Here is a 26,309-nt window from a genome sequence, read left to right on the forward strand (position 1 = left end):
GCAGGATCAAGAGAGAGTCATGTTGGGAGAGGTAAAACATAGCTAACTTTATTTTCCTTGTTGCAACCTCTAACTTCTCTAGTGCCACCTACTGGCCCTTGTGTTTTTACATCTAAAGCCACAACATCAATCAACCCTGCAGAGTCCCAGGCAGGAGTGCCAACTTGAATAAAATATTGTGGGGGCCCAGGTAAGCCTCTCCCCACATAATCGATCACATGACACAATGCACACATACCATTTGAATGGGAATGCCCATCAACTTTGTGAGGGCCCGGCCACCACAAATATTTTATTATGGGGCCCAAAGCCCCCATGGCACTCCTATGGCCCCAGGGAGGGAGGGGCAGAAACACAAACCTTCTCCCTTGTGTCGGGGGCCAGTATGCAATGAATGCTTGTTTTACTTTGCTACAAAATTCACTAACCTCCTCTCATTTAGTGTGTATGTGTAATCTATCTCTTTCTTCAAAATTCAAACTATTTGGAGCAGATTCAGAGGCAACTAAACGAAACAAGCTCATTTACATTATACAAAATTCTACAATCTTACATCGACTTACCTGAAAGTAATCCCCTTTGCACTCAAGGACAGGTACCTCTAATAAGTTGTGTGCAGTGTGGTGCTGTTTGGGGATTTTGCAGAAAGCTAATTGAACACAAGTTTATATGACTCTGGAAGCAAATTCACACAGGCAAGCAGTTTCCACACTTTCCCTACCAAAGGTCCCAAGTACAGTGATTGGTGGAGGCATGTTTTATATGAAATAGTCCTTCACACAGACATCCCTGCTTTGATTTCTAGGACTGCTGTGATGAGGTTGCCCATTTGCGCATCACCAGAGAAAAAAATGGTTATTTTAATTTTTAGGTACAGGTGCAAATTTAAAAACAATTAGTAGGGTTTTCTATTTAAAAAATGCAATACAGCTGTGGACACACTATACATTTAAAGCATTTCCCCCAAAGAACCTTGGGAACTGTAGTTTGTAAGTACTGGCACATTTTTTTTCTAGGAAAAAAAAGCACTGCGTATAGTAATTGTCAATCTATATTACATCCCTTGGTGGCTAGATCTGTGAGGGCACCTCATGACAGCAGGATGTAACTATAATAAATAGCTTAGGAGATGTGTGTTTGATTGGGGCTTATTACAAATCAACAGTTAACCCCTAAGGTGTCCTAACAGTGTGTATCTTGTAATTAGCAGTTTCTTTTTCTTCTTATTTCATTGCAAATTAAAATAATATACCCATGAGACATTTGTGGATTTATTTTTTTTAATGTTCTGGCTTTCTGGATGCTGTAATGTAAGCTAAATCACAGCATTAAAACAGATGTAGTTGCTATTTTTAAGTAAAGTCATGTAAATGCCCATGCATTTGCTCCCTATTTATGTGCAAGTAAAATCAGAGAGACCTACGTTTCTATAAGGAGATCTGACTACTAGTATTGCTATGCAAAGAAATGTTAGGACTGATTCTTGCACCATAGTCTACACGGAGCAAGTTTGAGTGTGTAATATGCAACCAATGAGACAAAGTTCTGGGCTCCTTATTCAATCTTTTATGTAAGTAAAAAATTGAAGAAGAAGGAGGAGGAGGGGGAGGAGGAGGAGAGGGAGGAGGAGAAGAAATTATGCAATTTGTACAGAGTTTGCCATTGTGAACTACTAGACACACCCTTGTAACTTGTGATCATTATTTATAGCTAGCAGCAAACATAGAAACATAGGTTCTGAGATTCTACATGCATGACCAGAAATCACTAGGTCGTGTTTTCCATAAAATACCAGAATGTTACTCTTGATTTTAGCCTAATATCACAATGCCAACTCTCTTTAATCAAGTTATGTTATTTTCATGCTCGGATTTGTACTTTCTGTTCAGCAGTCAACTGCTCCTCATGTAGCAATGCATGTAGTATTATTGTCAGGGACTGGAAGGAAACTGATGAATGTGCACCAAGAAAGGGGGCTGAAGTCTGACTCAAGAGAGGGGGAAATGGTTTGTGGGGACTTGTACCAGCCAGGAGGCAAGAATCAGAGGCAGAAAAGCTTCAGAGCTGGAGGAAGAGGCAGGCAGGCAAGTGAAGGGCCAGGTGCTTCCCCACCCTCTCTTGCGCTCCTGTCTCCCAAACCCAGGAGAGAATCAAAGCAGGAAGAGCAGAAGAAGCAGCTTCCACACTATTTGAACATACCTGCTGTTTGAAGGTTGTCCAGTCCAAACCATAATTTGGAATCTAGACAAGTAGAAAAACTAATCCCGATTCCAATGTAGTCATACCATTTGTGCAAGGACTTCAGCACGCACAATATGGAACTTCCCTTCCCTCTGATTTGCCCAATCTTTCCCTAATCCATTCTGAGTATTCTCCTAACCTACAGCATATTTGGGGAGGGAGCATGAGGAGTGGGAGGGCAGGTTCTGCCGCACAAACACAATGCCACTGCTGAATACAACCCTTCAGCTACATACTCTGTAAAGCCTGACCAGTATGTGTGTGAAGGCAGGAGGGAATATAGGAACATTACACTTGGCTAAATATAGCCTCAATTTGCCAGATTAATGTTGCTTTTACTTTTGACATAGCGTAGGTGTGTTTATTAGCTTTTATGCGTTCTGGGAAGTCCAATGGAATTAACACCAGCAGCAGACTGTTCAGACAGGCTAATGTGACAGGGCCCTCAGCAAAGAAGATATCAGCGCAATGGAAGCTGTTCCACATCTGGCATTTGCTAGCTGAACTGAGACTAGGTGCACAAATGGAGAGACCCACACAGTAGAGGCCACTCAATTGCATCTCCCCAGTGGTTTAGTCTTTCATCCTGTTTCAAGCCAAAGTTCCCCTTTAGTGCTGGATTCCATTTGCACACAGTGGCAAAAAGTTGTTTGTATGGCTTTGCGTTCTACCACCCCCTCTCACACCATGGGCAGCCTAATCCAACGAAACCCCACTCTGCCAAAAGAAGCTGTAGCTCCTTTTAATGCTTAGCATATGCATTGCTTTGGCCCGTGAGATGGTTCAGTTCAGGCGCTTAAACCTGTATGTTTGTTGATATGCTCTGTAACATAACAGAGCTGGAAAGTGCGGGATCTTGCAGTATTAAGCCATAATAATAAAAGGAACGAGTTTGCCCTGAGCTGGGGTGGGGGGTGCCACACAATTGATTCCCTCCCTCGTAAAACATACAGTATTAATTTGGGGTAAATTGTGCATAAAAATGCATGTATTAGTGAAATCATCATACAGAAGTACATAATATGAGAGAAAAATGGTTTGAAAAAATGTGGAGAATAGGCAAAATTGCATTAAAAATGTGTATATATTCGGGGGGAGGGAATGCGCTAAGGTGCAATGAATTTTCATGGACATGAATTTACAAACTGATGTGACTATGTGGAGAACCAGACTTAAGACTGGACACATGAGTAATTAAGAGAAACCAAAGTTGGCATGTTCTCCCATCGCTAGATGTAGATTGGGTCAGTTTACATTGAAATTTGCAATTGTCATTTCTCTAATTTCCACATCCTGCTGTTTCCTAGAATTCCCTTCCACCCCACTGCTGCCTCATCACTACTTTTGCATAGTTCTCAGATGGACCTCTGGCTTTTATTAAGCCCTGTGCTAAGTGATCATAAACCATCAAGCAGATGTGAAACTCCAAAATCTCTACCCAGTAGTTCAAGTTTCCCCAGCAGCTACTTCAGCTTGCAGTGAATGAGTGTGCAATGCAATTTCATGGCAAATCAGACTTAGCCCATATGTATTCATTTACTTATATGAACATTCAGAGGCATAGCATGGGAGGGGGGGCTGGAGGGACAATTGCCCTGGGTGCAGTTTAAGGGGAGGGTGTGGGGCGTCGTGAACTATTGCGCCCTTCTCAGCTGCCCTCCAGCTGGAGGGTGCCTGAGAAGGACGCAACATCTTGTGGTGCCCTGTGAGTCCAGCACTGTTTTTGCAAGTCTTGCAAAGTGATACTGGGCTTGCAGGGCACTGTGAGTGCACCCCTCAAAGCTGGCTGGCCAGTGTGCAGGTGTTGCTCTGGCAGTGCACCCCAGCCCCATGGCGGGCTGAGTGCGCATACCCCAGTCAATGCCACTGTGAGCATCTTCAATCCCACTCTCCTAGTGTCCATGGCACTCAGTGCAGCTCTTGCCAGAAGGGTGCAAATGAGGACAGGGCAGCACTCTTGCACACTTCTGTCCTTTCCCCATTAAAAAACAAAACAAAACAAAAACACTTCCTCTCCCTTTGGAAACAACAGGAAGGAATAAATTTACACCAGATCCCGGGCTGGTAAAAATTCCTCCTCAGGATTGCACAGGCATTGGCTCCTTCAGATCCAAGCCTTCTTGTGCCTCTTTTCATCCTGCCAGTGTCAGAGCTCTGTTTTCTGTAGGGTCAGGGCTGCAGAAATTGCCTCAAGGAGGTAAAACCTGACATAAGCTTCCTCTCTCCATGGTCAGAGCTTTCTTTCCAATCTTGGAGAAGATCTGATGTATCATGATACCCTCCCATAAAATCATAGCCGAAAATACAAGAAATACCACAATAAAAATGCATAAAATACAAAGGAGGGGATTTGGTGTCCTGAGAGTGTCCCTCCCCCACTCCTCCCCAACCTGTCCTTTCTCTTGCCCAGCCAAAGGTGTCAACCCTAGAGGAGGACATCTGCTTCTGATCTTAGGAAGCGGACAAGATGGTATGGGAGAACTCTTGGGTCTAAACCATTAAACACAGATTCCTCTCTTGGATCTTCCTTCTACCTAGATCTCTTTCTTAGGGGTTCCTTTTGTATAGCTTTAAACCCTATCTTTAGTTGTTATTTTTTACTGGTTTTAGCTGTTCTTATGGTATGTTTGTAAATGACCTTGTAAACGAGAATTCATAAATTAAATGAAAAGGGAATTAAGGGCTAGAAGTTATTGTATACAAAGCACCTTTAGCTTTTACAGTGTACAGTAATATTAGTCAGGCTGACAGTGTTCATTGGGCCTTGCTCCCCAGTAAGTGTACATAGGAATGCAACCTTAGCCTCAGATTTTGAGTTGTAGGGGTTTTTTTTATAACCACCTGATAGACAACTCTGCAGCTGAGCATATTTTGTATAGAAAGGCTCACTGGACCGTGACATTTAGGGTCAAATATGTGGCATCTTGATCTATTTATTTTATGAGTTGCAGTGATGTGATCAGCGCTTTCATTCCATGCATTCAAGGCAAACAAATACTGTGTGTAAAATGGTTTGCATCATACAGATGGCTTGCTGAGTTATCTAACACTTGCAATTTCGAATTTGGCACTCAGAATAAAACACCAGAAAGCTTACAGAAGCGTGTCGGAATTATGACATTTCCACCTTTGAAGGACAATTGGGTTCTCGCAGAGGAATCTATGGGGTAGCAGAAGAGTTGTTTCCACGGAAATAATCTAATTTAGGTTATAACATGCATGTGGATCTTTTACAGCAGTTTCCCTTCTTGCTTCAACCCCAGGGGATTCCTTGGTTAAAAGGTTTGTTTCCCTCATTTCTCACTTTTGTTGTTTGTACGGTACTGGAAAGGAAAGAGGCAGCGGGAAGGGGAAACAGCTTTTATGTTTTGATCTGCAGGAAGCGTGAAAAGAGCGCACTGTCCACATTGGAAGGTTACAGTGGGGGCACTTTGACAGGAGGGGGCTTCCATTGTTACAGTCCCACTTGCTCTGTGAATTAACACCATCCTTGTGGCAAAATTAAACAGAGGCTTGGTTTACACCAGCTGACAGTGCAGCAAATATTCAGAGGTTTCTATATTGCTGTTTTACTGGTTCTAAGTTGAGGTTTTGGGTTTTTTAAAAAATGCTTCAATGATATAATGTGTTTTAAACTGTACACCACTTTGATACTTTTGAAATATTGAGTGGCATAAATGTGCTATAAAATAAAATAATAAAATAAAATAAAATAAAAATAAATAATCCATTAGCAGATCACAGATTACAGGGGTCAGAAGAAACCCCTGCCCTAAGACCTTGTAGAGCTGCTATTTGTCAGAGAAAACTTACTGGGTAAGGTGGGCTTACTGCCTGCTTCAGTTAAGCAACCTCCGATGTTCGCTGATAAAACAGATCCTGGTGAGGTCATACAAATCAAAGAGCTAGTAATAAAACACAGCTCACACTAGCCACCTGCACCAAGCAAAGTCTTTCTTCCAGCTGTCTCAAGATTATCTTTGGCTGTCTTAAACGAAACTTGGAATGATACGTGTTCACAAAAACAAACTCTTCTGTCATCACCATCCTATGCAATGGTGACAGAACCTGTCCTGTCCTCTAATTATGCAAAGGCTAGACAAATTCTATGCAAATTCAAAAGTAAATCCACTGGGTTCAATAGTCCTGCAGCAAACCACAATGAAGTCAATGGGACTCACTTATGCGTAGTCATTATTCAATTATGCTGTGGATTTTTTACAGCTCCGTTTATAAATACAGTTACACAATTTTGAATAGAGGTTGTGGTATATTTCTGTTTAGATCTGAGTTGTTGTTGTTTTTAAGATTCAGCCATACTTAAGGGGCAGGAGGGAGCATTTGTCATTCATACATGAAAGTTTATTCAGGAAGACAACCTTGGCATAAACTATCAATAGAAAAATGAAATACAAGAGATTCCTTTCTCCCCAGTGCAAGCCACACATTAATGCCACAGAACTTAAGGGCTGATTCCTACATTGTGTGAAATGGACCTCCAGATAAAATGCTATCTGCAGGAGGCACTCATCTGCAGAGTGCACAGTTAAGTTGGGTATATAAGGCAATGACAGAGCAAGAAGGTGGAAGGTGAAAACATGGATACCAGAAACTGGGGAGTAATGTTGCCAGGTCCAGGCCCTAAAAAGGCTCCTATAAAATGAAAGACAGACTGAATTCTCTTCTGTGACTTCCCTGGTAATTTCAGCACTTTGAGAAGAAAATTGTACACAGTCTCTTCATAGGCATTATAGAAGTCCCTTCAAGATCTTGGCCTAGCAACCAAGCAATGGAGGCACAGAGACATTGAGTAGGCTTCACATCACATCACTGAAAACTAGTCTACTCCACCTCTGCAATTGGACACTGAACATAATTTTTTTTCTCAGCATTCATATAGAGTAGAAATATTTTGCAAAACAGTAACCGATTCTCAGGAATTGCACTGCATGTTAAGAACATAGGGAGCTGCAACTCGCCATATCAGACTATTTGTCAATCCAGATCAGCATTATCTTCTGTGACTAGAAACAGCTCTTCAGGGACATGGGCAAAGGTATTTTACATAATTTTCTACTTGATGCTTTTTACCTGGGATCGAACCAGGGATGTTATGAATGCTCTATCTCTGAATCCTCCCTGGTTCATTGTGCAGAAGATATGCAGCTCTGTAATTTAAGTGTCAGGGCTATTTAGCTACACTTGACAGGCATATTAAGCGACAATCCTATTTAGGCTGTCAAATTAATGTAAACTAAGGCACACAATATCTTCTGTGATTTTGCTGGCTGCTGTTTCCAGATCTAGGTCTGCAGAAACTGGAAATGTCAGTGGCTCAGCTGTACAAGATTTAGATGGAAAACATACACTTGAGTACTGACTGAAAAGGTCAGAACCTTGAAACAATGTTTCTCCAAAGCCTAATTTTGATGCCATTGAATAATTGCAAGAGCAAAACCCTTGCTACTTAGAAATATATGCTACTATATGAACACAGGTCTAACCATATCTGATTGTAGCACTACCAGTTGTGCTACATACATCTAGCTTTTTACATTTGATTAATGTCACTACAAATAAATCTCTCCCAAAGAAGTGCCTTGCAAAATGAAATAGGAATATGTCTTCTATTCAGAAAGAGCTCAGTGACACAGCATCTCTGCATTCTCTCAATTGTCCTGTTTATGTTCCAAGTCTTTTCATTGCTCAATACCTCTGGGAAGCAAATAGCAAGTTAGTCTTCTTAATTCATTTTTGAGATGCTGCTGAATAGAGTTAGAGTGAAAAGAAACCAGTCATTGTTAAGGAAACCGCAGCTAAAGGAAGGAGAAAGAGAAATGGGCAGCCATAGACTGGCAGCTAGGAAGAATGGGACAATTAAGCGGGGCTTATGCTGGGCTGGCGTGTGAGCAGATATGTGCAAATGACATACCTGAAAGCGGCTACTTACGACAGAACCTATTCACATTGCATAGTCTTCATACAACAAAATGAATCCACTATACCAGCCTTCCCCAGTCTGGAGCCTTCCAGAAGCTGCTGGATCAAACAAATTGGGCCCAAAGTACCTTAAGGATGATCTGATCCCATGCTCCATCTTGATCATTGAGATCCTCTGATGGGGAATTAGGGTAGTTCAACACACTCCTGATTTTTTGTTGGCCTTTGCAAGGGACCAAGTCTTTAGTACTAGGCAGGGAAACCTGGTTTGGATTCCCAGTGGATAAGTTAAGTCCTAGAAAGAGCTGAGTGGTTGTTCTTGGTTAGAACACTGACAGCCATTCTAGGTGGGAAAAGTCTACCTCTGAGACTTGGTGTCATGAACTGGCAGGATGATGGGGAGAAGGAAGAAGGTTGGAGCCAGGACTGGGACACACTGGGGAAGCAGAGGATGGGGAACGAAGTACTCACAGGGTGACGGAGGTTGATGAGGGATTGGCGGTCAGTGCACAGAAACCAGAGCAGCAGAGCACATCACCAGAGCGGGCCCTGTCCCCACGAACACAGCAGACTCTGAGGCATTGGGAGCAGCAGATGGGGTGCTCTAGCAGGCTGAGGCAGGCAAGGGCCCACAGCCCAGTTCCCTAGCTGGCCAGGTGGGGCTTGCTAGCTCTGGGAGAACGTGTGTTCTTCTTCAGCTGGAGTAGGCTTGAAGCAGGTGAGGGTCACATGTCTCACCAAGCCCAGATGCTGCAATCAGCATGGAAAGTATAAAAGCTAAAGCAGAGCTGAGGGTCTGGGTCTGCTCAGTGATCCATGTTCCTGGCCCTTAGGGTACTGTGCTTTGGGTGTGACTCTGAACTGTATCCTGGCTGCTTCAGACTTGGTCTACAACTCTACATAGACTGTGTTTCTGGACCCTTGGACTTTGGATTTTAGACTTGGCATACTGACTTGCTGCAAGGTAGGCCAGGGTTTCAGGACACTTGGTTTCAAACGAGTGCTGCTTAAAAGCTGCTCTGAAAAGAGTGTGTGTTTTAAACTAAGTTTTGTTAAAACCTCAAAGAGTGCAATTAAATAAATGTACAGTACAGGGGGTGACCATTTTGCACAGGCTTCCATTCTGGCCTCCTGGACACATTGGTGGAGTGTGCATAAGCCCGCCTCATTACGCCTGTCCCTGGTTTGCCCTTTTCCTGGTCCAAAAGGATCTGCATCAGTGGTCATGCACCAATTGGATGCATGCAAAATGGTTGCCCCCTGTAGTGCCTCCTCATACTTTGAACCTCTGGGCAGGGAGTGGGCGATCACTGGATAGTCTTCACAGAAATATAGCTTTGTGACTGTTAAACATAAAAGGTAGTACAAACAATTAATTTTTGACCTCTGCTGTGTGAATATGATGGGGGGGTGTTAATTATTGCACCCATTATATTAGCAGTGTCACCCAGCACCCATCTTCAGTGAGGCTGTCTGTAACAACTATACAGTGGTACCTCAGGTTACATACACTTCAGGTTATAGACCCAGAAATAGTGCTTCAGGTTAAGAACTTTGCCTCAGGATGAGAACAGAGCGGCAGCAGCAGGAGGCCCCATTAGCTAAAGTGGTGCTTCAGGTTAAGAACAGTTTCAGGTTAAGAACGGACCTCTGGAACGAATTAAGTACTTAACCCGAGGTACCATTGTATTGTGAAAGTAACTGTCCAGGTTTGATTTACATTAACCAAAGGGAAGCAATGCTAGTTTTCATTCTCTGGTTGTATTTTGCTCCGGTTGTAAATGCATACCACCCTGGAATATTATTTGGTTGGAAATCATTGTTGCTCAGTAATACGTCAGCACATTTCAATTTACCAAGACCATGATCAAGTGCAGTCAAACTCACCCGTCCCCCCCAACTGTGAAGCAATTTATTTAAGGCCTCCTTGAAGGCTCTTTCAGTGGACCTCACACAAAGGCTTTCCAGCACATTTATTCTTGAGAGGTTGAGTCAGTCGCAAGGAAGTTTCACAATCCAATTTCTCCTTCCTTAAAGTAAGCCATTGAAAAGGGCAAAAGTTCACACAACCCGCTACTGTGACCTAGCACTTGAAGCAGGATGTGCAAACAGCCAATGCAATAGTGACAGACTTGCTGCCTATGCTGCCCAGTGTGGAAAAAAGCTTATTCACAGCATTACCTTATTTACCTGTCATTTCAGAAGCAATCGGTGAGACTACGTAGAGGGGAGAAGAGCTTCAGAGCACAGTTTTCTTTAGTATTGCCTCTCTATTGGCAATGTTTAAAATTTAAAAAGTTGAATAAACATTTATACTTCCTCTTTAATGCAATATGCTGAAAGGACAAGTTGTCATCAGCTTTGACTATAACTATAAAACATAATTTGTTCATGGTTTTTATATTATTAAGGACAGACTTGCGTGCTCAAGTCTGGACTTTCACAATAAGAGGAAAGTGAGATAATGAATTTAAAAGAATGCATTAGGACTCCGTTAGATGCCAGAAAGAATATGCTAATACACCCATTTCATCCTTTCCTTTAAATAAACAAAGGGATTCCTTTGTGATGTCATAAAATATTCCCTGTGGGATTTGCAGAATGTTTGTAGATACTGTGCTACTGAAATAGAAGCTCATAAACAAGCATTTGATTTATGTCATTCCTTTGGAAATTTAATAATATTTTTTCCCCTTGGAATGGAATTTTGGCATATTTTACATTATGTTTAGTATTATTAAACACATCCCACAGGAAAGCATTATTGGCCGTGAAAGCTTGCAATTCATCACAGATACTTTCTGCATACAAGAGTGCCCTCTAGATATGGCACAATATTGCCATATGCAATAACATGTCTAGAGCATGAGACTAAACTAAAAGGTATCAATTTCAAGAGTTACTGAAAACCAATATACATAATGGGTTGCATCCATTGGCAGTGGGTGGCCATTTAATCTGGTGAGTTGGAGGCAGGCCCTATCACACAATCTGTCTGTCCCTCTGTGTGTGTCTTTCTTTCCTGACACACACTTTTTCTATCCTCCCTAGTGCTAGCACACACTCATGTGCACGTGTGCACACACACAAACACACACGGGAGGAGAAGTGACAGTGAGTTGGCAGTAAACCACACTGTTCAAGTTGGAATTAACTCTTTACTAGCAAGAACACAATCAAGCAATAGGGAAATGTGCCTGCACAAAGCCAATATTTTCATGCCTATTCTGGTTCTGGGAGACAAGGGGAGGGGAGCCTGTCACAGTAGGAGGGGGAGATACCCAGCCTGGCTCATCTCTGCCTCTTGGCCTTCCTCATCTCACTCTCCTGCTTCAGCGTCTGCCTCTGATTCTAGACTACAGTGGTACCTTGGGTTAAGAACTTAATTCGTTCTGGAGGTCCGTTCTTAACCTGAAACTGCTCTTAACCTGAGACACCACTTTAGCTAATGGGGCTTCCAGCTGCCGCCACACGATTTCTGTTCTCATCCTGAAGCAAAGTTCTTAACCTGAGGTATTATTTCTGGGTTAGCAGAGTCTGTAACCTGAAGCGTCTGTAACCTGAGGTACCGCTGTACTCTCTGCCACAGCCTCTGCCTGCTTACTAAACCCTGCTACCTCTTCAGCTTCCAACACCTCCTTCTCCTAGTCATTGTTGGAGATTCATTCCCTGTGTCTGCAGTCATGGGATTGTTGTCTATCACATGACGGTGTATGTTTTCATTCCACAGTGTGGGAAGTGACGGAGACAGGATGTTTGTGTTACTATGTTCCATGAAGTGGGACTATTGTCCTTTGTTCTTTTCTCTCTTTGCTGTCTGATGAGAAAGAGGCAGGAGCTAAGTCAGAAAGCTCCGAGTGTATTATATGTAAATAAACGTAGATTAGCCAAAATGCTGTGCTATTGAGTCTCTTATGCAAACTGTGAAGACTCTATGTATCCCTAAGTGTGCCAATGTCTGTTGTCATCAGTAGCTGTGATGTTCAAGCAGAAGAAAGCTTTTGAAGCTCCCAAACGATTGACCAGGAGGGAGAGAACATGCCAGTTGGGCATGTGTCTCTGCCAGGGTCCTACATGAGAGGAGGACGCTCCTAACAGTCGTCCCCCTCTTCTCCCTCTGAAAGCTCATCATCAGCCTACAATCACTCCCCTGGCTCTGAGCCTTCTTCCCTCGGTAATTCCCTAACTGGTTCCACCCACCATCCCTCTGCATCCAACCGGTCCATGACCTGAAGCTAGAGTCTACGAGGAGGAAAATAATAAAGCTAGGGAAGGAGAGCATTTATATAGTTCCTGGTCACCAAATTGCACAGAAGCAAACCAGAGGAGCTGCTTGGGGAAGGACAGCCTCCCCTTCTTCCCTGAGCAAATCGCATCCTTTTTTCTGTGGCAACAAATATAACATCTCTCGTTTAGACCAGTTTTCAAAAGAAAAGCTTTCCTCAAGGCTTGTTCTCTGCCAGAGTGAATTGCAGCTGACTTGGTCTCTTTAAACCTCATCAGTGCCATCTTTTATTTCAGTCAGATTCAGTCTTCCATTTCCCTTCTTTCTACTGCTGTCTGCATTTATATATTTTTCTACTAAAGTTGTGCTCAGGTTAATAAAAGTGAAGCTTGATTTACAGGAAAGTGTAGATGGATAGATGTTTAGTTGACATGTTAAGGCCAGACTAAATACCAAATATTCAAGTTCTTCTAGCTTTATGAAAGACTGGGTGTATAAGAGTGTGTCAGAGGGGAAAGTAGCATTGTGACATTAAAGGAACAAAGGTGCAGTATAAAGTTATGTAAGACAGCTCGCTTACACAAACTGGTAGATAATAAAATGAATGAGGGTTAAAGGGTTCGCTATGTGCTTTTAGCAGAGTCCTCTAAGAGATACAATGTACATGTGGTTTTCATTTGGCATCTGCCAAGAAAGAGCTAGGCTAGCACAGTTGCTAGAAGTGTCTATGTGCTTTAATGCATTTTCTGTTGTGTTAGTTGTCATTAGAGACCTCTTTTTCCTTGTAAAATACAGTAGGATCAAAAAAGGGCAGACATCTTTTACTGGGCATTGCATTCAAACTCATTGGTCCTTAGTTGCTTTTTAATGACATGTGAGAGGGTAACTTTTGATTGGTTAAAGAAAATAACATAGCAGCAACTAAAGGAAATAACTGGTATTTCAACATAATTAGAGAAGGACTGTTTCCTTTGCTATTTATAATTGACCCTATCCATGAGGACTCAAGACAAGTAATTGAAAGAGCAGGACTCTGGCTGTATTAAATGCCAGGCATGTGTTCATGGAATGCATACAAGGTGCCGCTGATGATGAAAAATTAAATACTCAATAAACCAGGCATGGAGTGGAAATAAAGCTTCTTTTATTATAACGCTCGGACAGCTGTTACAAACCAAATGCATTCTCCTGACATGTAAGTGGAACCTTGGTACAATCTAGTTGGGACATTCCTTTTAGCTATGCACTAGCAAAAATAAGAAGTATTTCCTAGAAGCCGTTTTGCAAAAACAGTGTGTACAGCTAACTAATGGAAGCTATACAAATATCCAACAGCAGCTGGCATGGTGGGTCAGAGATACTCAGAGCTCCCTCCTGACACCAGTATTGCTACAGCAATGGATGGAGCAGCTCTGCCCACTCCAGTCTCATCCAGGTAGGGTGAAGCAGCACCAGTCTTGGGATGGTGGGTCTGCCCCATCACACTGGCTGCTACTGCAATATTAACAGATGTTGGCAATGGCCCATCTCAGAAACCAAGGGTCACTTGGAGACTGCACTCCTACACATAGAAGTCTCATTGTGCACAACGTGGCTTAACCCCAGGAAAACAAGTGCACACAAGATTGCAACCTATTCCCCCCCCCCCAGTAGTACAGTATTCTGAGGAACTCTGGGATTCCTCAGTTAAAAGCTGAATAGTGGAAGACAATCTGCCTTAAGGGCTTTCCGCAGGCATCTGGTTAGCCACTGTGAACAGGATGCTGGACTAAATGGGCCTTTTGAATGGCTCCAGCAGGGCTCTTTTTAGGTTCTGATAGTGGAATGAGCTGTGTTTTCTTGAAGGACAACTTTCCTTCCGTCATTCATCTCTCCTTGCAGTGCACAGCTGCAGAGGATTGTTGGATATGTTCTGGAACATTCAGTTTCCACAAGCCAATAGGCCAAGCCAGTGAATCAATAACACATCCTAAACCATCCTCGAGACTTTTCTGCGGTTATGCAGCAGATGTGTAAGAATTTGTCAGCAGATCAAAAAATCTGGAAAAGTGGTTTTCTGTAGACCGAAAATGTGAAAACCACTTCTGTACAGTATTATGTTCCCTTCTATTACTATATAATCCCCTTGTAGGAAATATATAAATGTTTTAAGTCTTTCTTTCTTTTTTACACTGGGCACAGCCAAGCCACAGTGAAGCCTTCGGAAGTCCTGATTTCAAAGGGAAAGTTAACCCTCTCGTGCATAAATGAATCTGATTTCGAAGCACTTTGCTTTAGCTGAATTATGTCCATGGTTTATTGTATTTTACAGTCTTGTTTTGGTGCTATTGGTAGGGAACTCTGTAAATAAGTCACTATTACTGCTACTCATTCAGAGATATACAAAAGTTCATACCCATTACAAGTATCCTTTTATAATACCCTGAAATAAATCAGCTACTTAATCTAAAAAAGAACAAAGGCATAAATAAGAAAAGAGAAAGAAGAGAATGCGAAAGAAAAAAAAATAAAGAATGATAAAGACAAAGACTTCAGATTCATTGTCCTGCAGCTAAATATAGTACCCACTCATTAAGAGCCAACCATTCTATCCTCTGTAAACCAGTATTTTTTCAATCTTCAAATCACTGTGCTACAAGTTCATTTTCTCTTTCATGCAAGAAGTCAGTAAGAAGTTTCCAGTCCTGAATAAATGTCAACAATTATTTGCCATCTCAGCCTAGTTTAATAATTTTATCAGCCAGGGCTGTATTTTTTCATCTTTGTGCATATAATAATCCTGGCGCTGTAATCACACGTTGGAGTAATCTTCTATAATTCTTTTCTAGTTCTGTATCCATTAACCCTAAAAGAAAGAGTTCTAGCTTCAATTGAATATTAACCTTTAAAATCTGCTGTATCAATGTACGCATTTGTAGCCGATATATTTTAGCCTTTTTACATGTCCACCTTGGAAGTACCATTCCTTATTGGCAAACACATTTCTTGCCACTGGTCAGTGTCTGAAATTATTCTTGCACAAAATCTTGATTGGGCAGCACAGGCTCTGGATGTACAACATTGATTTAGCTTGACTGCTTTCTTAGTATTGACCTGTAGGTTCCCTGGTGAATTCCAAGTACCATTAGAAACAACTTTTCAGAGCATCAAATGAAAAGGGAGTTTTGTTTACAAAAAGCAGCTGTTGCCACGCAGGTTTAGGTTAGGACCATGGTGCAGGAACGAAATCCAATCATTTGCTCCCATACTAGTTCCAGAAGCAGGCCCATAAGCCTTCTCTTCCATATGTTCCCCAATCTTTCATAGCCATGCAATCAGGGGACATGGGAGAGATATGCCTCCCCTCCCTCCTCTCTGGACCATGTATTTAATCAGGTTTTAGGACTTTGTGGTCAGGGGTAGGATGGAGAAGGAGACATTTATAGGCTGTCTGGGAGCATCCTTCTGCTCCACACTGTTTCTTGCTGCCAGACCATCTCCCCCCCCCCTTTGAAAGACCTAGATCACTCTGGATGGACCTGACCTGACCCAGAGTAATCTGGGACTGCTGAGAGTTCTTGTCCTATGTTATTTAACCCAAAGATGCTGAGGATTGGTACATAAATAGGGGTGTCCCTGCTTGAAAGGGGGAAAGTAGCAGCATAGAGCAAAGCACCAGCAAGAAGAATGAAATCAACAATAATATAACTAATAAATAAATCAGAATTGATGTAATGTTTGTGAAACCAGTGGAATGTTTGTCACACATAATACAGTAGGTGTGAGCTCCTGCAACATTTTTTTCTCACATTTGTGCATAAGTTATGGTAAACCATTCTTTTTTGGGGATTTTGTAGGATTGCAATGACCAAGCTACCCTGGGACGAGAGCTCACTAGCTTGGTTATCTTTATAGGCTTTGAGTTCTCACATGTTCTTGGCTTAATTTCTATCCTTGGTGACTATTTTTGGCAGGGTGAATTAAATGTTAAGGTGGTTGGAGTGAGTGTCAAAAGTGTCCCACAATGGATTGAGATCATGAGCACATCAGATGCTTCACTAACATTATTTGCAGTGGTGTGCTAGAGTTTTATACATTCTATTAACACGTCTCTTATAGGTTTTGAGTGCCTCGTCTTAGTAAGGAAGACAGGTCATGCTATACTTTCCTGCTACAGAATGTAAAGGTGACTACTGTTCAGCTGAAGTTAAGTTCTGTATACAAAAATATAACAAGGGAGAAGGATTGCAACACCTAATAGAAGATATAAGGATAAATTCTGAAGAGCTCTTATGACTAAACCTAATGTAATTTACAAGAAGGATTGCCTTCAGGGAATGAATGGTAGATGCTTGGGTATTAGAAGGGGGAGAATAGCAACCGATATTTGGATTACTTGAACCTTTGTTTTACAAAATGTCTGGAGGAGTTTTAGAGAGCTCTCATGCCTATGCCTCTTACTTAGTGCCCCAAGACAGATTGTGCTCATAGAATGAAATAAATGAGAATTCCATGTGGACATAAGTGACATCCTGCACTAGGTTCAATACAAAAGAAACAAGATCCTCTTTGAAATGGTGAGGTGACCATCCAGAAATGACAGCTGAGTAATTTGCCTTGTGATTACCTACTCATGTGAGTCATAGAGCATGATGCACACAAAACATTACTCATGTTTGAAAATCAATGGGTACAAAAATAAAGAGAAGAATTCTAAAGCCAGATAAGACCCAGCTTTGCCAAGGCAAATCATACCACGCCCTCCATTCTCCAATCTGCAAAGACTAGTAGTGTTATAACAATGAACATGAAAAGCTGATAGAGTACTGTAAGTGTAATAATAAAGCGGTTGCTGCTACTAATTATTTTTAATTAAATAATAATTTTACACCACAGTTCCATATTAACAAACCCTGGCGCACATTATCTCAAGTAAGCCTTTTAATACATCTCAACCATTTGTGGGTTTGCAAATTACAACAGCAATTTGGACACAGGACAGAATCTTCAGCACTTCCTCCTATGCCCTCTTGGCCAGAGGAAACGGCCCTTTTGCCATCAGTATCTGAAGATGAGCAGTATCTCCAACATTCCCATCTTGTAAAAGGTTGTGATTACAGAACAAGGGATCCTGCCCCTTGTCCAGGCAGCTCCCACAGAAGGGCAGGTCTTTCCAGCTTTCACAAGGCTCCAAGCAGCATCTCTGCTATGGCAACATCTCTTTATTACCCACAATGAAGAGTGGGAGGAAGGGCTATAGGCAGCAGAACTCACTGGGAGCTATCCATGGTTCTGATAGGGCTGCCTGAAACTGGACATACCCTGCCATGTCAAGCTATAAGTTTCTTTTATATACAACCTTGTAAATATGTCTTGTATGTTACAAACTTTTTGTGGGGTTTTTTAGTCAGTGTTTCAGTTCAAAGAAGCACTGTACCAAAAAAGTGCATGCCCGTGCACTTAGAAATTGCATGCCTATTTGTTTGCAAAGGAAGGCCTCCACAAGTCAGCCCACCTTTTCTACGAGATCCACCAAAACCGCTCCCCAGTCTGCACAAAGTCCTACGCCACCAACCACTTCCCCAAAAGGATGGCATTGAAGACAGACTTCTGTTTGAGCTGCTCCCTGACTTCTGTCTGTGACAATAAAGGGAATGTAACTCACTTGTTAAAACTCGTCTGCTTGTAACAAATTTAATAGCCATCAGTAAGCACAAACTGGTTGTGCCTACATGTGAGTGTGGAATAATGAGGTTAAGCTAATGGAAACTTCAATCGGAGCATCTCTCTTAAGTTCCCACCCTTTGCAGGAAGCTGCTGTCTCCTGGATGAATTTAGAGCTGATTTCATTGTGCATTGATTAAAGGTAAAGGGACCCCTGACCGTTAGGTCCAGTCGCGGATGACTCTGGGGTTGCAGCGCTCATCTCACTTCCCTGGCCAAGGGAGCCTTCCAGGTACAGCTTCCGGGTCATGTGTACAGCTTCCAGGTCATGTGGCCAGCAGTGCACAGAAACGCCATTTATTTTCCCACCAGAGTGGTACCTATTTATCTACTTGCACTTTGACATGCTTTCGAACTGCTAGGTGGCAGGAGCATGGACTGAGCAATGGGAGCTCACCCTGTCACGGGGTTTTGAACCACCGACCTTCTGATAGGCAAGCCCTAGGCTCTGTGGTTTAGACCACAGCGCCACCAGCGTCCCATGCATTGATTGGCATCTGAATAACAGTACAATCAAATTCTCTCCTCCCCTGCCCATTGCTCCAGTTCAAATACTCTCGGTATGAGGCAGCAGACTCTTTCCTTGGAGGTTTATAAGCAGAGACTGGATGGTCGTCTATCATGTATGATCTGGTTGAGATTCTTCATTGCTGGGGGTTAGACTAGATGGCCACTGGGATCCCTTCCAACTCTGGAATGGTATGACTGGCAAGTTATAGCCCTTCATATGTCACTATAGAAATGGCACACATGCAGGCCAGCACTTCTACTACCCCAAGCATTTAAAATAGTTTGTAGTTTACTGTGAGGCTATTAGTGTGACATGAGAATAGCTGTTATACCCCCATGGGTATGAATTTTTATTTCAGAGCCAAGGCTTTAAAGGTAGTGTATGCAAGGGAATGTATTCGTTGTGACACTTAACAGTGTTATTTGCATTCTGTTGGTGAGAAAATTCTACGGGTTCAATAACATAAGTTAATGATTTTCATTTGCTTTTATGCAATACATGGGCTGGATTTTGTTCATGGGTGCTGCTAGTGTACTTTCTCCTGGAGCTTGAGACACAACATAGAACAGACTGTCTCCTTTTCAAAATGGCCTTGATTTTCTGTGGTGAGCCGTTACATGTCAACAGTTTACCACAGAGACAAATGCTACGTCATGTGAAGCAGCCTTTGTCTTGCAGCTGTGATGTGCGCAGCAATCTTAACTTCAGTCATTTTGGCTCCTCGCTCGACTTCATTGGCTCCTTTTCTTTACCTTGACACTATAATGATATGACTCCTGACTTGGCTACTAGGCTTGCTCATGAAACTGCCAAAATGTACTATATAGACTGGGAAGGAACAACACGGTTTCTCACTACAGCTTGCTTTCACATGTTACACCCTAAAGATGTCTTATACAGTGGTACCTCGGGTGAAGAACTTAATTTGTTCTGGAGGTCCGTTCTTATCCTGAAACTGTTCTTGACTTGAGGTACCACTTTAGCTAATGGAGCCTCCTGCTGCCGCCGGAGCACGATTTCTGTTCTCATCCTGAAGCAAAGTTCTTAACCCGAGGTACTATTTCTGGGTTAGCCGAGTCTGTAACCTTAAGCGTCTGTAACCCGAGGTACCACTGTACAGACATTGGCCCAACTAGCTCAGTATTGTGCACAATGACAGTCAGTAGTTCTCCAGAAATTTAGACTGGATATTCCTAGCTCTTCCTGGAGATGCCAGAGCCAGAACCGGAGATCTTTTGCTCTACCACTGAGCCAAGACCCCGAGTATACAAAATCATTTTCTGCTACTGCTGTTCTGCAATTAAAAGCATTAATGAAGGACAGTCGATTAGCTACATTTTTTTCTATGATCAAGAGAATGCATACTAGCACTTTCTCATCAAGGATAGATACAAGAAGCTAACAGAAATGAAAAACGTATATAAATGGCACATGAGAAATGGAAAGGAACCACTGAGTAATTTAGTACTACCTCCTCACTGTGCGTGTGCTGTTTATTCAAATTACGAAGATATAGATGACGTTTGTTGTTATGGAGTTAGATGAAGCAAGGTGGCAGTGCATAGCACTCATACTTCCATAAGCTAGTCAGGCTGCGATATCCAACAAGTATGTAAACTGCATATTTTTCAGCTGACTGTTCAGAATCATTACTGAATATGTTAGGGTTTTGTTTGACAGAATTTCCATTTTAGACACACATAAAGATTATAAAATGAAACAGATGACAAATATTCCTGAAAAGCCAAGGCCATCACTGGGTGTTTATATTCTAAATCTATGACTTAATATTCTTATAGCTCTTCTGAGAGCCTGGTGTAAGCAAGGAACAACTTCTTCCCAGGATGAGCATTTACAGGAATGTACGTTCCGTTCTGAGTAATTTAAAAGAGGAGTGGCTTCAAATGTTATGGGAAGTGCTGATAGGTGGATGCACAAAGTGGCACCCGCTTCTGCCTTCTCACTTTCAGTGTCCTGAATTAACAGGGTTTTTTGCAAGGAGGAAGTCCAACTTTAGTTATAGTTTCCCTCTCCACACAAAATACCACCCCACCTGCCACTTTGAGACCTTGCAGTCCAGGGGTGCCCAAACTTTTTCAAAGAGGATCAAACTTTTTTCCAAAGAGGACCAAAGTGAACATGCGTGAGGGCTGACCACAGTTGTTGCGCTTTTAAAAAAATGTTTACCCCAAAATTGTTCAGCTTTTTTTTTAGAATTTTACCCCAGGACATATACTGCCACGGGGGCCAGATTAGGCCCCCAAAACAGACTTTGGACATGCCTGCCTTACACAGAATATGCAAAAGGAAATATCTCCACAAACCAAGGTATGAAGATAGGATCTAACCCTGGCTTCATATCATAGCTTGGCAAGAGCTCTCAAGTCACAGTCACTCAGTTTGGGTGTCATCGGAAACTGGGGGCTTAAGAAACAACAAAAATCTTCACTGAAACCAGGGATGCGAGGAAACAGCTTGTTCCTGCCCACGGACCCACAGTTCATCAGACTGGAATGATAACATTTGAAATGGGCCACTGCCATTTTTGCTTATTTTACTTCCGTGTGGTGAAAAGAAAAAGTGCAGTAATGTGTATCTTTGTCATCAAGTGTCTATTTATAGTGCCCCTATATCCAGAGCAAAGAGCTCAGGGTTACATACAGTTCACAAGATTTCCAGAAGTTTTGAAAACTCTTGGACATTAAATGTAGATTGAATTCTACAATTATTCTTCTATGGCATTACAAATAAGAGTTAGGAAGATACTGTGCATGAAGAAAAATGGTTAGAACAAACACTATTTTGCCTTGTCCCAAGCAATTTATTTGAACCATTTTACTTAGATGTTTTGCTGTGCAAACATGAACTCTCATTAGAATTATGAGCTTTGCCATACACTGAAAGTTTCAGAATGCTGTTTCTTTTGAAATAATACAGGCATTTTATATTCATACAAATTATCTTATACATTTAAATTTAAAATTTACAAGAACAGTCTTGGATAGAACTGTCGTACCACACGGGCATTTAAAAAGCATGCAGACCATTTAGACATTTACAGGTTCAAATCTTTATTGTTTGAAAATTCTACGTGTCTTTTACAATACAATAATTTGTTACTTCAATGACCTTTTCATAGTTAATGTACAATGGATTCTTTTTTTCCTGAACCTCAGCCATGAAATATAATTTTATCAATATGATTTTTCTAAATAGATTAATACAAGACTTCTCTGTGGATTGGGAAGGTTCAGGTGCTTCTTTTAAATACAAGAGCACATCTGCTTCCCTTCAAAATTCTGTGATCAATCCTTTGAAAAAGCTTTACCTATTGCTGTTTCGTATCAGTCCAACATTTTTCTTCTCTCTCTCTTCTATTAAAGGGCTTTGTAACACCAGTTGCAGTAGTTACCTTTTCATCTACTGAGGCAAACTCATGTTGAAGAAACTTATGATTATCTGCATGCAATGAACACTCCTCTTTAAATAACTGATGAATTTATACATATTATAAAGAATCTGTTAAAGAGTGCAAGTATTTTGATAATGATTTCACAAAAGGTCATATGCTGGTAATAATGGTAGCTAACATTTAACACCTAATAGGAACTAATGTATATTTAACAGGCTATTAGCATGGCTAGTAAATAAGCCATGATATGTAAGATTTGCCCTTTCAGAAAATGAACTCATTTGGTCCACACTTCTAAAGTTATCCAGGTAAAAAAAATTGGAACAGTTAGGCCAGACGTTGTGATGAAATCCTTGTTTCTAAAATGTAACACATTAAAAAGGAAGAAGGGAGGGGGGGACAGTATTACATTGTGGAGCATTGTCATGGGACCTCAGTATAAAAAGATGATGGCCTGCTACTTGGGAGTGGTGAATGAGCACTGAAGGCCAGGCCAGGAAAAAAATGGTGATGAGGAGTTTCCATCATGTGTTATACTTTCTTGTTCCATGGCACTGCTTTTACTCTGTAGAATTTTGTACCCAAAGGAACTTTAAATCTGTTTTGTGCCTAAGCAAAAACAAAAACACACATATGCAAAGAATTATTTGAAATATACCAGAGCTAGTCAGAAAACAATACTTTTTCATCTCATTTCTTTGCAGACGTGGTTGAGCTGGCAGCTGCATGACATTTCTCCACACACACCCCAGTCCATAATCACAGCTTGTTTTATTCACAATAATGGTTCACTAATTCATGCAAGCACAATAACACTAGCTAAATATAAATCAAGCGTCCTTTGACAAGCTCAGTATCTTTAAGGTGCAAATGGTCAAATATGCAGAAATTCTCTGTGAATGGGCAATGCAACTAAATCTACCCAACTTAACAGAATAAGATATTTAATGTACATTAAGTGAAACTGAATCTCCTTTTGAGGTAAATTACTATTTCACCATCTAGTGGGCTATGGGTAAAAAAATGTAATTTTGTGAGACCTCAAAGCACTTGCTTCTTGATTAGCTATTGGCAGCAGCTCAGAAAATTACTGAAGTACTTGCCCCAAGATACTTAAAAGTATTTCATGGTTAGCCAAGCTTTTAGACTTAAGAAGTTGATCCAGAGCACTTTCATAAAAAATAGTAGTGTTGATGTGTAGTGTTGATATGTGAGGGATGAATTAAAAAGTTAACAATTGCTTTATTTTTCCGTGTATAAGACTAGGTTTTCCCCCTAAAAATGTCAAAAATTAGGGGGCGTCTTATACAGAGATACATCTCCCCCCCCTTTTTCTTAAATCTGAGTCCCCCCAAATACTTTAAATATTACTCCTACAACTGAGTTTAAAACAGAGTTATGAGTAAGAATGAGAGTAAAGTTCCCTCTTAACTAAAAGGAACTCTTGCAACTATTTTCAATGAGCCATGCTGAAACTGAATATGTATCCTTACCTTTTTTGCCTGACAATATTCCTTTTCCATCACTTTTCCCAACACCCAGGGTCTTCGAGATGCTCCTGAAGCTGGAAGGAGAATATTTATTACTTGTGGCATGATAATATCCAAACTACTTTAGGCACAAAATTGTCCATGGCCATTTATCTAGCAGGCACATTATAATCTTAATTTTAACTATCTGACGGAATAAAAAACTTCCATATGCAAAATGTTACCTCAAATTGGTACAATATTCTAAACTCACAATCTTGCATTTGAATTTGAAAAAGCGTATAATGGCAAAAATGTTTATAGTGGCATATTGTCATCTTTTTGCGACATACAGTGGTACCTCTGGATACGAACGGGATCCATTCCAGATCCCCGTTCGCATCCTGAAGTGAACACAACCCGTGTCTGCGGGTCGCGATTCACCGCTTCCGCGCATGACGTCATTGACCGTCTGTGCATGCTCAAGTGGTGAAACCCAGAAGTAACGCGTTCCATTACTTCCGGGTCGCCGCGGAGTGCAACCCGAAAGCGCTCAACCTGAAGCATATTTAATCCAAGGTATGACTGTACTGACAAAAGAAATTGGTTTATTGTATGGTGCGTAAGAGGGATCTACTCTCACTAAGGAGCAATAGAAGATAAAAGCAGGCAGACAGCTCACCTTCATCTCTGCTACACTTCAGTTGCCCAACCCAGCACCACAGGAAACTTCCTTAGGCAACTTTAAAGCTACATGGACATTAATTAGTGGGGCATACTTTGATTCTTCATCTTTTTCAGGCCACCTTCCCACAGCTGTCAACTTTTCCCCTTTTTTAAGGGAAATTCCCTTATTCCGAATAGGATTCCTCACAAGAAAAGGGAAAAGTTGGCAGCTATACACTTTCCTCAAATCCACCCATCCACAGATATTGCTTCGCTCCTACTCATTAGAGAAGCAAAGCATTAAACCTCCATCCTCAATGCTGCTCAACTAATCTGCACAGAGCACTTAAGTAGCAGGAGAAAAAAAGACTGCGGCTACACCCTCATTCTCCCACTGCTCAGTTCATCGGCAGGAGAGGACACCACAAGCTGCATAAAATTAAAACAGTGGGCTCCATATAGTATGTGGCAAGGGATTGCCCACCTCTGTACTACAGATAGAAACAAAGGGTATGTTTCTTGGTACATATGCATAATGGCTGGCAAATGTGCACATTGCCCAGAAAATGTAAAAAATGCAGTTAGCTTGTATACAATGCCCCACTCAAATACCTTTGGAGATAATGCATGGGAAATATATGTACAAAATACTATCAACTTGTAAGCATTCAGTAAGTCCTGCTGGAAAGTATCTATACTGACTGGAAAATGTGCACAATTCCCTCTTCATGTTTACATTTTTCATAAGACGTGGGAATCACGCACTAGCCACCAGTTATATATATACTGGCCCCAACATGTATATGTAATACATGCATTCACATGTTCAAACATAAATTTTAAGCAGATTATTGCAAGACTGAATATTTAAATGCACCAGAAGAACATTCTCTCCAGAGTTATGACACTTACCACACTCACCTGGTTTGAGATCCAGTGCAGCAAGAGATTCCGAGTGTAAGAAATACAAAGTTGGGCTAACAGTAAATAATACATAGTTGTCATGACGTTCATCCAAAATAATGAGAACCAAATCGCCAACCTGAAAACTGAATAAAAAAATTACAAGGCTCAGAAGAAAAGCAGCACTATTGTATTTTTGTTTACTCAGAGGAAAGCCCTACTAAGTTCAATGGGCTTCCTCCTAGGAAAGGGACCACAAGATTGCAGCCTGCGTCATTATGCCCTTTACACACTTTGGTGCCGTGATATGCTTTTGAGGCATTATGTAGTTTTTGCTTTCACCAGCTAGGTATGGACATGTTGCCAGAATCGGGGACTTTTGTGTTGAACCAAAGGTGAAATGTTCTGGAAGGCCTGCAGACACTGTCTTGGTAGTCAAGATAACCCCAGACTAATTGGCAGTTGTTGCACGAATGAGCTCACAGATGTTTATATTCACTTGCTTTGATATATGCTAACTGGCTTGCTTTGATGCTGTGCTTATCTGTGGGCTTTGGGGTGCTGGGCTCTAGGCCCAGAGAAGGGAGAAACTTTGGACAGTTGCCACCTATGGCCTCACTGGCCAGGTGTGATGGGAGGTTCTGGGTAAACTCACATATGTTGCTCTGTGCCTAAAGGATGTATACATGTCTCCTTGGGTGCGGACAAGCCACCTCCTTACTGCAATGTCCATCCCACTTTTGTAAAGGCTGGGAGACCTGGCAGGCTGGTTGGCTGCAAGTCCCCACCTTTTTTAAAATAAAGCACCAGAACTGGTCACTCTGGCATTTTTGACATCCTTCTTTGGTATCCCTGCATCTGACTAGTCCCACAAGCCCTCCTTTGGGCCAGTGGATCAGGACAACTTTATAAAACAAACTGCATCCCATTATGCGTTTCCATATGACTTTGTAAAACAAAAGTACTTATGTAGTGGGCTGTTGTTCTAAAAAATACAGCCAGTGCTGTGTAGTAGGTAGTATCGGACTAGAAGTGGGAAGACAGGTTCAAATCCTGACTTTTACTTGCACAGTTGTGTGTGGGGAACCTCTACTGGAGAGTACTCTCTTAAGGATACAGACCAGTATCTCTTGAATGACATCAACCAGATTTTTTGTATTTGGCAGTTTAATTCTAGGATATTATCTATCCCAACATAAACAATGCATTTTTTTCAAAAAGACACCCAGGGTGGGGTGG

At 41.6% G+C, this 26,309-nt stretch overlaps 1 protein-coding gene across 5 annotated transcripts in view; it reads right to left on the reverse strand.

Moving 5' to 3' along the window:
• Window positions 1–21,420: 21,420 nt before the first annotated feature.
• Window positions 21,421–26,309, reverse strand: part of RB1CC1 (RB1 inducible coiled-coil 1) — a 49,084-nt gene continuing 44,195 nt past the window's right edge. For 3 of the 5 annotated variants that reach the window (XM_083622831.1, XM_083622828.1, XM_083622829.1), the window contains 3 exons: window positions 25,080–25,216; window positions 23,526–23,596; window positions 21,421–22,641 (listed from right to left, as the gene is read on the reverse strand). In XM_083622831.1, coding sequence (XP_083478957.1) covers window positions 22,564–22,641; window positions 23,526–23,596; window positions 25,080–25,216 — 286 coding nt within the window. In that variant the 3' untranslated portion in view covers window positions 21,421–22,563. The remainder of the gene's footprint in view (window positions 22,642–23,525; window positions 23,597–25,079; window positions 25,217–26,309) is intronic. The other 2 variants (XM_083622832.1, XM_083622830.1) reach the window with 1 other exon arrangement.

This window comes from Podarcis filfolensis (genome assembly GCF_964270895.1).
Source record: "Podarcis filfolensis genome assembly, chromosome: 7".
Lineage (NCBI taxonomy): Eukaryota > Metazoa > Chordata > Lepidosauria > Squamata > Lacertidae > Podarcis > Podarcis filfolensis.